This window comes from Pogoniulus pusillus, chromosome 10 (genome assembly GCF_015220805.1).
Source record: "Pogoniulus pusillus isolate bPogPus1 chromosome 10, bPogPus1.pri, whole genome shotgun sequence".
Classification (NCBI taxonomy): domain Eukaryota; kingdom Metazoa; phylum Chordata; class Aves; order Piciformes; family Lybiidae; genus Pogoniulus; species Pogoniulus pusillus.
In genome coordinates this window covers 26,879,345-26,896,000 of record NC_087273.1, presented here as the reverse complement: position 1 = coordinate 26,896,000, position 16,656 = coordinate 26,879,345, and the positions used below count along the sequence as shown (strand labels likewise).

The following is a 16,656-nucleotide window of genomic DNA, read 5'->3' as shown; positions in this document are numbered from 1 at the left end:
GGGTGTAATGTTTCCTTTCTTCTAATCACCAGGGACTTTTCAAATACGGAGAGTGGTTTTGCAACTGCATGAGCCAATTCCTTCAGAACTCTGGGATACATCTCATTAGGTCCCATATGTTTATGTATGTTAGCTTAGTTTACCTTCAGATATCAAATTTATTGAAATGCATGAAAGAAAGATGATCCTTGTCACTCGGCATAGAGATCCAGCTGCTCTCCTCCACCTAAACATGACACTCAATTTACAACAGGTAGGAAGAAGAAAAGAACACCCTTACCTCCAGCAGGGGCACTGAACCAAAGGGAGGATTTAGATATCAAAAGGAACAACTGAATGTTTTTAAGTTAAATGAGGAGTAACTGTGCCTATGATTAATAATGATGCCATTCAATTCATATTTCTTTGTGGAAATCCTGGTCTTGCAGTTTGTGTTTACATGACAGCATGTTGCATCTTGATACTTACTTAGACATCTGATATCTTAAAAGTATGTAATGGAAGTGGAGGGGAACTGAGGAGTCTTTTGTGTATTTACTTTCCACTTTGGGAGATTTGGAATAAAAATATCAAATGAATGGAAATTAGCCAGAGGAGTGAGTTACAGAGATTGCACAGTGAGAAGTGAAAATAGGAGCAAAATCACTATAGACTTGCAAATAAAAATGATACAGGATTTAGGTAGTCACTGTCTGGAAAAATACACTTTGAGAAAAGAGGTACTGGAAGGGTTTGTGGCAGTGGATGATGTCTGTACATTTGACTGATTTTTCATCTTCTCATTACAGGAGAGGGCTTAAGTTGAGTAAAAAGGAATTACAGGGTCACATCGAGTCCAGTGTCACAATGATACTGGAACATATGGACCTATTTCCAGTAGTTGTGGAATGACTCTGTAGTCTTTAAAGCTGTGAGGCTTGCTGATTGCAATTCTTCAGATTTTTTTTGTTGTTCTTTTTTTTTCTTTACAGCACCTGGCTGCACTATAAAACCACAAGAAGCTGTTTCTCCCAAAAGGTAGCCATTGGGGAAAAAAAGGGTGTTTTTTTGGCTTTTTTCTTCTGTTGAAGCGGCATCTGATTGAGTAAATCCAAGTGTACAAATGAAAATTTGAGAAGTTAGTCCTAACTACACCTGCATAGGACTTCCTGCAGTCGTGCATTCAAATCCCACAAAGAATCAAAGACTGTGAAAAAGAGATTGCCTTTATAGTTCAACCTAAGTGTTGAATTGTTCAAGGCATGAGTGGTCTGGATTTGAGAGGAACAAAGTCAGAAGAGCAGGAGGAATGAATGACTGTAGAAGAAAATGGATGTTTTAATTCAGCTCTTACCCATAGATACAGGAGGCCTGTATGGGTACAGTCAAGAGCATCAAAAGCATGGAAGAAGGCATGAAAACCACCAGGAATTATGAGTTTCTGTATGGAGAAATACTTAAACTGAATATGCCTCTATTCACTGGATATAGAGGAGTTCAAATAGAAAATGTAATGGTTTCATGAGAAGGAATACAAGGGAACAGTAATGCTGCATTTTTCCTTAAACGAAATACACTTTATCTACTCAACTTTGAGAGGTTAGAACAGCAGTAAAAGTAAGTATTAAATACTTAATTGTAAAAATAGCACTTTATTTAAAGAAACACATAATCTGTCACCAATATTTAAACAGAAATAGTGTCAAAATGTTTTGTATTTCTGATTGATTGTTTTGAAAATAGAACAAATGTCGCTGACTGGGTTTTGTGGAACAGCAACACTGGCGGGTCCTTAAAATGCATTTTTGTAACTTGTTTTTTGTAATGATTTTGAAAGGAATGGATACAGTATACATGAGTGGGAAAAAAATCTACTCAGAAACCTCTGTTAAGCAATTAAAATGACAAGTCATCAGAAGCCTCTGAATCTGTCTTTCTGAAGACTCAAAAATATGTAACTTTACAACTGGCTGAACTCAGTGTGAGTCCAGGAGTGATCATGTATGTAAAGTCAAGCAGATCTTGGAGAGTCAATGCAGAGGAGAGCTCTCAAATAACTACTTCTATACAGAACTCCATCCTTCTCACCATATTGATTGTAGTGGGGCTTAGAAAAGATAGGGACAGAAGGGAATGTAGTGATAGACAGAGATAAGAGCACCAGTGAAAGTGGTGATGCCGCTGCTGTCCCTCAGGTGCCTCTGGCTGTGTCAGCTGCTTCTGTGATGACTTCATTAGTTTGGCCATATGAAGTACTGCTCCAGGATGGCTCCACCAGGTTATGCAGCTGTGCTGCATCAGAGCTGACCTTGAAATCTAGATCCCTAGGGGGAAGAGGAGAAGAGGTTTCAGGGGAATACTGTAGAAAAAAGTGATGCTTTTGAGCTGATGAGGGCAGTCAAAGCCTGTTAGTGCCCTGAGGTCCTTGGCACTCTTGTTAACATTTCAAGTGTCAATACTACAGCCATGTGCAAAGTCATTTTGGCCAAGTTTTTCTTTTGCAGTGCACATGCATCAACAAAGTTATTATCGACATTTAGCATGGTATTTTGTGTTTACAGCATGTCTGATGCCCCAGAAAATCACTCCTTATGCAGAATTGTGCTTCAAGGTTAGTTTCACCATTTAGTGTAAAAATACCTAATTTCAGTTTTCAGCGTTTTCAGATGGCATGGCAGGACAGACCTCATGCTGAGTGCAAACTATATAATACTAAGCTAATGGCTCTGTCCTTTCTCAAAGAAACATGTCGATGGTTTTGGTTAATATACTCTAAAATGCAGCAGAGAAATAATTGCAGCTTTTTATTATGACTAGGAAACAGTTGTTGCTTCTGAACCAAAATTGTGCAGTGGCACCTTGGAGCGTCTCAATGTTACTGGGAATAAGTGATCTGTAATGAGCTGAAACCTGTCACCTACTACCTAGTACCTATGGCAGCACACTTTCCCTATGCGGTTTTGTGCTTTTCATGCACAAAGTGGCAATCCAAACACCCTGTACTCTCTGCAGAGAGTCACCTCAATCCTGCTTAGTAGAGAAACCTCAAAGTGAGAAGGCTTTACATTCCTGTTAAGACCATGTGTGCCTTATTCTTTGGAAGGAGAAGTACTCACCAATAAACTAGGGGAGTTGATGTTCATTTATATTTTTTTAGGTATTCTTCAATAAGGCATTGAATAATAGTTCAGTGTGAAAGTCACTGCAACGTTGAGATGCATTTTTCTACAATCAGAGAGGGTTCGAACTCTTATGTACCAGTGTCCAGAGACTGTAAAACCTCAAGGCTTTAAAGGGAACGCTTTTGTTCCTCTGGCTCAGTCTGCCTCGCTGCGCAGAAAATAATTCAAGATTCATGTGGTGCAGCCCCATAAGACATTGCTCTAAGATGGGGAAGAGTTAGACTTTAGTTCCCCTAGTTTATGTATTTGTTTACCAATTCCTAAGATACATTGTGACTAAGGTTAAATAGTGCCATAAATCTGGGGATGTTAGCAAAGAGATTTGAACAAAAGATGGCACTGTCAAAGGACACCAATCAGCACATGAGTATAGACTGTGTTTACACAGCAGGCAAGAAAAGGTTCCTCAGGCTGTTCCATCAGTAAGTCTCACTATCTAAAGAGTTAGCTTTATTAACACAGGAACAAAAAGACACAGTTTTATGGTGCACTTAATTCTTCAAGGTGGTCTGTTCTTTCTGCCTGATTTAGCTGTAAGTGGAGACACAAAACAGGTTGCTTACCATGGCTGGTTATTAGGAGGTAGGTTCGAGACCAATAGCTACATGCATGTGTCTATCAGCTCAGCAGTATGTAGTAGAGGTCTGGATAGTGCAGTCACTGGAGCCTCAAAAGCCAGTATCTGACCAGCCTAGACCAGAAGCTTGATTCAGTTATCTAGATACCTTCTGACACTTCCATGCCCTAAGGTATCCACAGTACCTGTAAGAGGTGCCAGCCATGACACCCAGTGAAGGTCATGGTTAGATTGTGTGCTTGGACAAAGAGATGACTCAGAGGTGGAGAACATAATTTCATTGACCTGTCCTGATTGACAGACATTTTGAAGGTGAAAAACTGTTTCCCGTTTGCTGTTCATTTTCTGTGTCCTCTTTTTTAGTGTAAATGAAGATCTTTGTTAGCAAAGTTTTCTTACCTCATAATGAAGAGTTTCTGTTTCATTGTTGGTTTTGCCAGAAGAAGTAAACACTGCAAGAAACAGTTCTTATTCAGTCTAGAATTATGGACGTGACCAATGTCTTATTTTGCTGAGCAGAACTGACAATTTTACTGGAAACTTTCAGAAAGTTCTTAGAATTTAATTTTCTCTTTTTCTTGCACTTTGTGTATTAATCAAGATCAGATTTTAAATAAAGATGCTTCATTATCTGGAAATTATTCAAGCAATTGTCTGTGGTATTTCTTCTGCTTCAGCAAATGCCTCAGAAGCCAGGTAGCTTCTCTAGGGAACAACTGCGGTTTCCAAAGTGAAGTGGAACGTAAAAGTTCATGCGAACAGATTTCCTTAGTACCAAGATCACCTTAGTTTAGAATTGCTTGGCTGGTCTGACTCTGACACTAATAGCCTCAAACTTTCTTACCACTTCCAGATTTTTTTTGTTGTTGTTTCAAAGCTCTCTTGGCAGTACAAGGGTACATTTAGTGGAAACAGGCTTTGTCCATTAAACCTGGACTTCTTGTGCTATATTTAAAGCTCGTTCAGAATATGTGATCTCAGAAGTTTGTATTATTGAAATAAGCTGTTAATGCACTGTCCTCCTTAAAGTGTCACAGCAAAGAATTGTTTCAAAGCAATTTTTGCCACTTGTCATTCATAGCTTTCCAGTGTGCATTAAAACTTAATGGAGTTAACATGCAGTCATAAAACCAAAAGCAAATAGATTTTTGAAGTAAGATTTGCTGTATTCCCAACATTATGTATTGCATTTTAACTGACTTCTTACTCCTCCCAGTTCTCATCAGGAGATGTGTACAACACTCTCAGAATTGGTCTGTCTGGTCTTAAGAGGAATGCCTTATGGCTGATAGCAGTGGCTAGAACTGTACTGGAGCAGGGTTCTTGAGGTGATAAATGGGTGAATGAAAAAAAAACAGGCCAATTCAAGACACACTCTTATAAATGGTCTCAAAATATTCTGTGTTCATTCATATACTTGTTATGTGGCTCTTGAATTTTTGGGGTTTATAAGTCTGGGTGATTTGTAACACCACCAAATCAGTGGCCTGCAATTAGTGGGAGCAGAAATTTCCCTTTGCTGAGCTGTATTAAAAAATCACTTTGCACAGAGAGAAGCCAGCACTATGCAGTGGATTTGATCACCATGGGCATGTTCTCACTGTTCTCAACAGATTTCTTCATAATTATTTTTTCCAGGTCACTCTGCTGCCACTGTGTCCTAAGAAGGGGAAGATGGAATAAAAAGAAAACAAATGGGAAATAATTAGGGATGGAAGCAGAAAGTATTTTTACTAGATTGGGATTACTGGTTTTCTTCTTCAGGCTGTTTCTTCAGTATTTGGATTAGTATTGAATCCCCTGGGACTCTTCAGCAGTTCAGAAAGCCAAAGCGCTTACTTTTTACCATGAATTCAGTTTGAAATCCGTAGTTCAAATTCCTTTACTCAGACTCACAGCAAACAGAAAGCACCAATTTCTGTGCTGGTAATTAGGTGGTGTATGCAGTGATCCACATTCAAGCCATCTGGGCCACAGAATACAACATAACAGCTTCAGTTTATAAATGCTCCTAATACATTGTGTTGCTTATCTCCTATTGTGCATTTTAGTTGTGTGTAGTCCTTAACAACACAGATTAATTTTACAGTGTTATTACAGAATGGCTAAGGCTGGAAGAGACCTTTGGAGATTGTCTTGTCCAGTGTTCCTCTGCTCAAGCATACCACTTAGAGCTGATTGATCAGGACCACGTCCAATGCTCTTTCTTCATCCACTGAGACAGTTATTGTAGAAAACTATCAGGTTGGTCAGGCATTATTTCCTCTTTGTAAATCCATGCTGACTGCTCTCAAGCACTGTCTTAAAATTATCTCCAGGATTATTTTGCTCCATCAAAGACCCCTCAATCAAGTTGAGGTAAATTGGTTCTCCTTAATCCTTCTTCTTGCCTTTTTTGAAGATAAGACTGACTAACATATGGTTCTTTCCGGTCCTCAGAAACCTTGCTTAATCACCAAGAGCTTTCAAACTGTTGTGGACGGGTTTGAGTCTGCATTTGGGGTAAGATATGAGGTCGATTTGAAGGTTATTAAATAATTTATTAATATATACAAAGAGAATTTCGCCCAAACTTATGTACAGCTAACCCACACAAATTCTTGGTACACGGTTGGTGAAACTGTTTTGCAGAATGTCTGTTTACAGACGAATTAAGCAACTTGGTAGAGGTTTTAGAAATGTCCTGGTCAGAGAGTCTTGCAGCACAAAGTGCCACTGGTAAAGTTAGTAAAATTCTTTAGCAACTTGAACCAAGAGAGTTCAAATACTCACTAGTTGGAGGTCTCAGTATCTGTGTTCCCAAAATATGTGTAAAGCCACGTGGTTGATTTTGCGTGGAGCTGATAGTTCAATTTGAATTGGGGCACGCTGTCCGAGAAGATTCCATGAACGTGATGGGGTGATACAGCGAGCTGGAGTGGCGGCTGGCCAGGAACGCCTCGCTCAATCCAGTGGATCGGTGCAGAGTGTCGTGGAACAAAGGATCCTGTAAAGCGAACAGAGGTAGTGGCCCCAGGCAGCAGGCAGGCAGGGAGAGGTGAGCAGAGAGAGTGGCAAGAGCACCTTGTTTACCTGCATTGCCCTATTTATCAGATGTGGGCCGAGATTGATGGTCCTTTGGCCATGATATCCTCCAATAGGCTTCTGGCAGTCAGCCAAAACACACCAAATGAGGAAGGGTCCACAGGTCTGGTACCCCCAAATATGGGCAGAGCATGGAGCCTACACCTGGTGGGCCATACGCTAAGCACATGTTATACAACCTGGGCCCTGGGCAGGCCAGACTTTGTTGGCACCAGGCCTATTGTGCCCCTCCTGTCCGTTTAATGTGTTTACCCCTGGTTTGGGCAGAAGAACATGTTAGGGCAGGAAAACATGTCCAGGTAAGGCAAGGCATATGTAAGCCTGTTTGGGCCTATGTGGCACTCACTACACAAACACAATGGAGAGTGGCCTTGCAATGACACCAGACAGCTCCCTCAGTACTTGGGGGTGGGTCCCTTGAGGTCTCATGTTTATCACAGTTTCTGGAATTCTGTAGACAGATACTTTGTCATCTACATGTCTTCTTCAGACAACAGTATGTGTGTTCTGTATACACCTCTGCTAGTCTTTTGGTGGCTTATAGACCTCCTTTTATGATGAACCTCATAGTAGTTTCTCAGCTGTGTCCCAATCCTATCATTTCAGTTGCACAGCAATATAGAATGCATGGTTCCCATTCTTCAAATGTGCTTTGGCTTCTTAGCCTGCACAGTGAACTTTGGGGTCCTCCTTCCACTTCCTTGGACAAAGTGAGCAAACATGAGTGAACAGGCTCTAGCTAAAATTTGCTGTGCTTCTTTGTGTTATCAACATTCAAGCAAGCACAGCATCATCCTGAAGTGGGTGAGAGTCGATGTTAAAATGGTGAGATTGAATATTCTGAGGAAAAAGAAACCAATACATACTGAAGACTGCAATCCCCTGCATTTCCTTGGCCCATCTAACATCACTCTTGGCACTCACCACATTGACAAGTACAATAAAACAAATTCATTGAAATAAGTACAGGGTTAGGAAACAATCTGTTAGATTTAGAAACAGATAGCAAATCCTAGAATAAGAGAACAACTCTTACTAGTGGAGCCACAAGTGTTTTCCTCTCTTTTATCCAGGTAACAGACTGTGAAGTCATGCTGACTAGTAGTGTGGTTCAGCCAGCCAGCTGGCAGACCAACTCTTCTGGAAGCCAGCGGCTCTAGGAGAAGTTTCCCACACTGCAGTTAATTATTTTCAGCCAAGCAATTCCTTCTACCTGACGACAGATGCACCTTTTGAATTATCCTGAAATGTTAACCTTGATTATTAGACTTACAACATTAATATTGTCCATTTGTGGCTCAGTTTAGAGGACAATGGTGTTCTTAGATTAGGCAGTGCTCCTAGATGGCTCCTAAATGTGCTGGGTTTTGTGATAGCTCTGCCCAAATGTAATAATGGTTTTCTACTTCTGGCAAATAGACTCACTGAGAAATTCTAACAAAAGAGCTCACTTTGTACCTTCCTGTAAAAAAATACTGAGCTAAAGAACCAGATACTGGCCTGATTTCTACTGGTGTAACTCCACCAAACCCAAGCCACTCTGGATTTAAACTGGGAACTGTGACAGAATCTGGGCTGAGATAATCTGGAAATAGAGCATCCCACCCATCAGGTCTAATTGCATCATAGAATCAACCAGGTTGGAAGAGACCCCCAAGATCATCCAGTCCAACCTAGCACCCAGCCCTATCCAGTCAACTAGACCATAGCACTAAGTGCCTCATCCAGTCTTTTCTTGAACACCTCCAGGGATGGCGACTCCCTGGGCAGCCCATTCCAATGCCAATCACTCTCTCTGGCAAGAACTTCTTCCTCCTAACATCCAGCCTATACCTCTCCAAGCACAACTTGAGACTGTGTCCTCTTGTTCTATTGCTGGTTGCCTGGGAGAAGAGGCCACCCCCCACCTGGCTACAGCCTCCCTTCAAGTAGTTGTTGACAGCAACTGAGCCTCCTGTTCTCCAGGCTGCACACCCTCAGCTCCCTCAGCCTCTCCTCATAGGGTTTGTGTACCAGGCCCCTCACCAACTTCATTGCCCTTCTCTGGACACGTTCCAGCACCTCAACATCTCTCTTGAATTGAGGGGCCCAGAACTGGACACAGTACTCAAGGTGTGGCCTGACCAGTGCTAACCACAGGGGCAGAATAACCTCCCTTGTCCTGCTGGCCACACTGTCCTTGATACAGGCCAGGATGCCATTGGCTCTCCTGGCAACATGGGCACACCGCTGGCACATGTTCAGCTGCTATCTGCCAGTACCCCCAGTTTCCTTTCTTCCTGGCTGCTCTCCAGACACTGTCCACAGCTTACAGTGCTGCTTGGGGTTGTAGTGGCCAAAGTGTAGAACCCTGCACTTGGCCTTGTTAAATCTCATCCCTTTGGCCTCTGCCCACCCATCCATCCTGTCAAGGTTCCTCTGCAGGGCACACCTACCCTCCAACAGATTAACACCTGCTCCTAGTTTGATGTCCTCTGCAAACTTGCTGCTGCTGCTGACTTACTGATCAAGTACCAGACAGCTTCCTTGGTACTTGGGGGTTAATCCATTGAGGTCTCGTTTTTATCACACAATTTGTCCTCTTCAAACAACAGTATACATATACAAGGAGAACATGGGTATTGTGTTAGAAATCAATAATCTATTATGAATATTAATTTCTGTATGAACATTTTTATTTTTAATATTTAAAAGCAGGGAAAATTCCCTGTGGTTCTTTGAAATTTTGGTTGACAGGAAGTAGTTACACAAAGGGTATTTATGAACAAATAATTAAACAGTTTAAACCATCAGAACTTGGATGAATAGGAATGCAAAACCAGGAAAATTCTAACGGTGCTTATGGAGTCCTAGCATTAACTCCAGCATAGGTACTCACAACGCTTTGGTCCCTGAGTAAGTTTCCTGTACAGATGCTTCCAGAACTCACGATAATAATCCTGGGGTAAAATACAAAATATTCCAGGCAGAGGGAAGGAGAGAAAAACTGAGTTGCTGCTGATCTAGTGCAAGCTGCAAACATGCGGCTGCCATGATTCCCACTTAACGAGCTGCAAACTGGGGTGCGGCTCCCAGTGGAGGGTCAGTGGAGAAAGGAGGTTTCTAAATCACCCCCCATTAAGTACATCGTTGTGAAAACTAAACTGGCCATAGGCACTAGCATCATTGTTCTGGCTAATGAATTCAAAGCTTCATGCCTCATGTGAGCACACATGCACGTTGAGGGGATGCACAAGACATCTGACATGTGTGCTAATCCCCTAGCCCCCAAGGCTTTGCTGGGGCTGAGACCTCCATTGTTTTGCTCATCTACTTCTGGACCTGCACCAGGATGAAAGCAAGGGTTAAACCAACCTGGCAGGATTTATGCCCTACCAGAGCAGTTATGTTCCTAGATAAGTAACTGTCTGTCATACTACTTCGGATATTGCTTTAATTTGTTGGAGCGCACCTCCCTGTTGGCTTTCATTGTGCCATTGTTTAGTGCCTTGGATGGCCCCGTCACTCTCCCATCTGATAAGAAGCAATTTGATAAAGCAAGTATTGCACATACTAGTAGCAGACTTTATTTTAATCTTGCCTTTCTTTTCTATTGGGTCAACGAAACACATAGAGCAATTCATACGTAGAGACTGGAGACCAAGAGGATGAAGTACGACTCAAACCCAAGACAAAACACTGACTTGGCCAGATATAGCAACAAAACAATGCTACTGGTGTAGCCTGTTTATTGTGTGAAAACGAGCCATAGTCTTGCCCTATGTTGGCCATTATGTACCTATGTTTATTTGAAATTAATGTGGGGGAAATGTGCATAAGCACACCATGACTAACACCTGCTCTCTCTCCTGAAGTCAATGTGTGATATGGGAAGAGTTGTGCAGACGTTTCACAAGAATATTCTTGGCTTTCTGCTGCAGTTTGCTTCTTCCCTACAGGCAGGAAAAGCCCAAGAAGAAGCAAATACATAAGCCAGAGTTGATGATTGGATGGCAATCCATGTTATGCCACGTTCAGTTTATGTGTATGGTTTCCCCCTGTTACACTGGATTCCTTCTAATGTACTTCCACACAAACACAGGAAGAACTAGGTTTTACATTTCAGGCCTTTAAGACTTCTGGCAAAGACACTCCAGTGATTTCTTAGATGAAGCAAAGGATGATTTGGCAAAGGAGAAAACCACTCTCCTGTGCTTTTTGCATTTTCAAATTCAAACTTGCATAGAAAGTTTTTAAGAAATGAACAAGAGGTGTGTAATGGCATTTCTCTTGAAACACAGTATTTTGTGAAATCAAACCCACTCTCGTTTGGAAATTACCCATAAGACCACCAAGTAACAATTTTTTACTTTGCATTTCCAACAAAAACATTTTTGCTAGCTTCTGTTTTCAGTTTGTGTACTTGCTTTATTTCAGCCTGTCATCCCAGGTTTTTAGCATTCCCCAATGAGTGGTTATTATCAGAGCCAAGTGCATGTTGCAGTCCAGATGTCTATTTGCTTCACCATTGTGTTGCCCTTTTGTTTGTAAACAAGACACATGTATTTATAATGCAGTGAAGACTCATGCAGAGGTCAGTGGATGGTGGAAGTATTTATTTGTCTCAGGGTTTGAATGGAAGACTATGTTCTTGTTGATAGTTGCCACATGATGATTTTTTGGGATGAGTGTGTGACCAGGAGGGAGCACATTCTGAGTACTGCTCCTGCCTTGACAACAGACACATTCTGTGATGTTGAGTAAATCAGTTTTCTGCCAGAGTTTTCCTTCAGCAGTAGACAACTAGTAATATTTCCTGCTCAGCTCATTATGTAGTGACCAGCACTGACAACAGAAAGCTGCAGGAAGAATTTGCACTGGCATTAGTGATAAACTGCTCTATGATCTGCTCAATATATTCTGAGTGTTGAAATGAGAAGATAGAAACACTATAAAAACATTTGCAAGTGTCTAGGTGCCCAGACAGGAACACTACCACTGCCCAACTCTCTCCTGGGACCTGCCCTGTTTGTCATGTTTGTAAGTGACCTGCAGGAGGTGATGCATTGTTTGATCAGCAAGTTTGCAGGTGACCCTAAACTGGGGGGGCCAGTCAGCATGCTCAGTAGAGCTGTCATCCAGGATCGGCACAGGGTGTAGGAATGAGCTAGTAGAGGAAGAAACCTGTGCAACAATACAGGCAGAGTGGTGTGGGAGGCACCTCTTCGGAAAAAGACCTGGGGGACCTGGTGGTTGTAAGCCAGCAACATGGACCATCTGCAAAGTCAGTCAGCACCATCCAAGCCTGTAGCAGCTGCAAGGTGAAAGGAGTCCTATCATGATGAAGGCCCCAGCCAGAGCAGGAAACAGCGAGGTCCTGACTCAGTGTGGGCAGGGACAAGGGTGATGTCAGCAATTATAAACCTGCTATTTCAGCGAAGCCACCAAGGCGTAGGGATCTAGAGCAGAGGAGTGCACCAGAGGAGCCTTCTTACATTGGCAAAATTGTGAAGGCAAAAGTACAAGGAGAGAGAGACTGCCTGAGCCCCCCCTCCAGTGTGGGAAGAATGAGCGCCTTGTGAGCAGAAGCTCTGACTCGGTGTGTGTGGGGGGGAAGAGTGACAGTGGACAAAGTTCCTCATAGAGCAGACCCCAGGGAGTGAAGCAAATATGGCAGGCAAACATGGTGGGCAAATTGGGCATTGCAGCAGTTGGTGCAAGCAGGGCTCACAGGGCAGGCCTGAGGGCAGGGTGCAGTCCCCCTCCTGGCTCTTGGGGCTAGCTCAACTAGTGGTCATCGCCCGCTCAGAAGAGGACCCAGCTGCGGCTTCTACTCAGCCAAAAGCTATTGCAAGAAGGAATGCAGCAATGCAGTTAGCACTTATACAGGAGCATACAACTGTCCACGTCCCCAGCTGCAAGGCGTGCCCGAACCTGTCACTTGTACCTGAGATAAACAGAGGCAACACCTGTGTGCAATGTGACCAGGTGAATGGTCTGCTCAGCTTGGTGGCAGAGCTGAAAGAGGCAGTGGAAACGTTTAGTGTCAGGGAGGGTGAGACGGCTCAGTGCAGCCACACCCTACCCTCCCTAAGGCAAAGGCAGCAGAAAGAGGCTCCACAAGAAGAAAATGAGCCCCTACCCTCTTGCCATCCCCAAGGCACTCAGCTGAGAGACTAGGCGGGGGGGGAGGGAGGGGGTGAAATGGAAACAGCCTAACTCACCTTCCTAGATGCCCTCGCCCAACAGGTGTGAGACTCCGGAACTTGAGAGCATGCACGGGTGGGAGGCAAAAGCTGCGAATGGGATAGGTCTGCGTGTAACAAGGGTCTAAAAGCTTGGTGTCTGTGATGGTGAGGCAGACACTCTGTGGAGCTATTGCCGACCATCTGCTGGCCAGGAATAAAAGATGCCTGCTCCCTAAGAATTTCAAATTGCAGTCTCAGAGAGCTTTTTTAAATAACCACTTTTTACAGCACCACCCAGCTGGACTCCAGGACAGGAGAGGGTGCACTAAGCATCTCAGGACTCTGCTGGATAAAGCCCGCTGTGCAAGGGCTGCCTTTTACAGGCAGACCAGGCATCGGAGATGCAGCTTAACAGTTTCACCCCTTCTGCAAACTTTGAGTCTCCTCTGATCTCTTGATACCCTTATCATGGGCACTTCAGCCTCTGCCAAATCGCCTTGAATTATTCATGCCTATTGACAAGCACAGAAACGAGCGTTCTCTAAGCAAAATCTCCAAGAAAGTGCACTGCAGAACTGTGATAAAAATGATCAAAGATTAAATGAGATTACCAGCGGTATCCTCAGCGTCGGGACTGCCTCTGCCGCAGTTCCCGCCTCTACTCGGGCCCAGCGCCCGGCAATCGTCGGCCGCTAGCCGCAGCCGCTGGCTTCCGGCACCCGGCCCCAGCCTCCACCCTTGTCCGCGGCCTCAACCTCCGCCCCCCAGCTTCAGCTCCCGACACCGGCCAGTGCGGGTGGAGCGCCATGACGGCATCTGGCCGCCAGGGGGCGCTGTCGCCCCGCAATTGGCTTCGCGGTAGTGGCTTTGCGGCAGCGGCCAAGAGAAACTAGCTGAGAATAGGGATACCTGGTGCGAGGTGAAGGAGAGCTGGTGCGAGGTGGGACACAGCTAGAGCTTGGTGGGACACAACTGGTGCGAGCTGTCGGCCTGAGGCAGGGGATAACTGGTGTGAGCTGGGGCACACCAAGTTGGGGGACAACTGGTGCAACCTGGGGCATAACTGATGCAAGCTGGAGCATAACAAATGCGAAGTGAGAACATAAGTGGTGCAAGCCTGGAGAAGAGGAGGCTCAGGGGTGACCTTATTGCTGTCTACAACTACCTGAGGGGTGGTTGTGGCCAGGAGGAGGTTGCTCTCTTCTCTCAGGTGGCCAGCACCAGAACGAGAGGACACAGCCTCAGGCTGCGCCAGGGGAAATTTAGGCTCGAGGTGAGGAGAAAGTTCTTCACTGAGAGAGTCATTGGACACTGGAATGGGCTGCCCGGGGAGGTGGTGGAGTCTCCGTCCCTGGGGCTGTTCAAGGCAGGATTGGACGTGGCACTTGGTGCCATGGTCTAGCCTTGAGCTCTGTGGTAAAGGGTTGGACTTGATGATCTGTGAGGTCTCTTCCAACCCTGATGATACTGTGATACTGTGATAATTGGTGCAGCCTGGAGGTAACTGGTGTGGGCTGTTGGAAGCACAAATAATGGAAATTATAGGAAAGCTCATAAGCAAGGCCGTAGTAAAGGAACTGGTTGTAACTACGTTTATTCCTGGTTTCAATCTAACTATGGCCCTCAAGGTTTCACACCGTTTGACAAGGGATTCTCCTCTGACCCAGTATCAAGCAAGTCAGTGTTGTGGTCTTGCCAAAACTTGATACATTGTTCTAATTGGAAACAACATAACTGGGCTGTCTGTGCAATAGATACAAGGCAGTAAGTGCAAATTTTGTACCCTACAATGATTGTGTTGCCCCTGGAGATATTCCAGCTGATTTGATCTTGGCCTGCAGTGATGGTAAGGTGTATACCTCTTTATGGACTGAGTTGCCCAAACTTCAGTGTACTCCAGACCTCCCAACATTGTGTCTCACATGGACTTAATGCCACTGAGTGGCTTACACTAAACAGGCAAAAATAGAATTAGGGGGATATGTAGATGGGTGGCAAGACCCAGGAATGACTATATATATATATAGCCTGGAGAATGAAAGGACTTTGGGGATTAGGATCTGCTACTGTGTGAATGTGATTGTGGATAAGTGAGTTAGCCTATCGTGTGGAAGAATTAGCTAATGCTACTGACATCAGTCTACAGTTACTTAACAGGCAACTACAATCTACTTCAGAAGCAGCTCTATAGAACTGTGTGGCACTGGACTTAATGCTGTTACACTAAAATGAACTTTGTGGCTATCTGAACATTGCCAGTACAGAATGCTGCATTCACATTCCTAATGTTACACAGGACCTGAACATCCAACTAGAGAAGATATGACATGTGGTGAAGGGCATCCTTGAACTTTGAGAGCCAGTGAATTGCTGGATTGATGTTAGTGATTGGATCCAAATTTTGATAAAATATGTACTGGTGTTTTGTTGGGATGATAATTATTGTAAGTATAGCAGCATCTTGTGTAAAATCGACTTTGATGAAAGCTGTTAGTGTTATGATGATTCAGCTTACTGATTATGCCCCTTTAACAGGAGAAGATGACAAGGAGGATAGGTCAATCGATGTCCCAGGTACTGATTCCTGAATTTGAAACCAAATTGAAGTGTGTGGATGGGACTGTAGCCATGAGATGGAAGTGGTGGAAGCACAAATAGTGGAAATAGGAAAGCTCATAACTGCTGATAAGCATCCAGTTCTAAACCAGACACTGTTACTAAGTGGAGGCCAGCTGTCCATAGAATCATAGAATCAACCAGGTTGGAAGAGACCTCCAAGATCATCCAGTACAACCTATCACCCCACCCTATCCAATCAACTAGACCATGGCACTAAGTGCCTCATCCAGGCTTTTCTTGAACACCACCAGGGATGGTGCCTCCACCACCTCCCTGGGCAGCCCATTCCAATGGGAAATCACTCTCTCTGTGAAGAACTTCTTCCTAATATCCAGCCTATACCTCCCCTGGCACAACTTGAGACTGTGTCCCCTTGTTCTATTGCTGGTTACCTGGGAGAAGAGGCCACCCCCCACCTGGCTACAATGCCCCTTCAGGTAGTTGTAGACAGTAATAAGATCACCCCTGAGCCTCCTCTTCTCCAGGCTAAACAGGCCCAGCTCCCTCAACCTCTCCTCATAGGATTTGTGCTCCAGGCCCCTCAAGGTTATGATGGGATCAAAAATGAATGTTTATTTGAGCCTGGTGTGGCCCTGGCATTCTTTTTCTCCTGCTTATTACAGCAGTTAACTGTTCCCAGATGCAATCAACTCTTATTGGCAGCAGGTGGTTATTCCTGGCAGAAGACAATTTTTCACAACAGAAAACATCAAGTCTGAAAACCCATTAAGAAATGTTTGTGCAACAGAAAAGTCCACTTAGTGATATGGCTACAGTCCCACCCCCACACTTTACACAATAGAAACCTGAGGTATAAATGTTAGCTGGTTTTGGAACACAATTTGTGAACAAGAATTCAACAACAGAGCCCTAGGGACACATTGATGGGATTTGTCCTCCTTGCCTTCACCATCATGGATGCCCTTTTGGTAAGCTGCAGCCTGGTTATGCTGCTGAGTGTATTTTGTCCCACGTAATTATGAGCGTAATCATAATCTGTATTTTGTTAAAGCTGTATAGTAACTTCTGCAGTTAAGTTTCTACCACC

General features: G+C 44.0%; 1 protein-coding gene across 2 annotated transcripts in view; it reads left to right on the top strand.

Annotated features, from left to right (window-relative positions):
* The window catches only part of ANKS6 (ankyrin repeat and sterile alpha motif domain containing 6), a 51,508-nt gene extending 47,124 nt beyond the window's left edge, over positions 1–4,384 (top strand). For both annotated transcript variants that reach the window (XM_064150055.1, XM_064150054.1), the window contains one exon: positions 972–4,384. In XM_064150055.1, the coding sequence (XP_064006125.1) occupies positions 972–1,021 (50 nt within the window). In that variant the 3' untranslated portion in view covers positions 1,022–4,384. The remainder of the gene's footprint in view (positions 1–971) is intronic.
* The last annotated feature ends 12,272 nt before the right edge of the window (positions 4,385–16,656 follow it).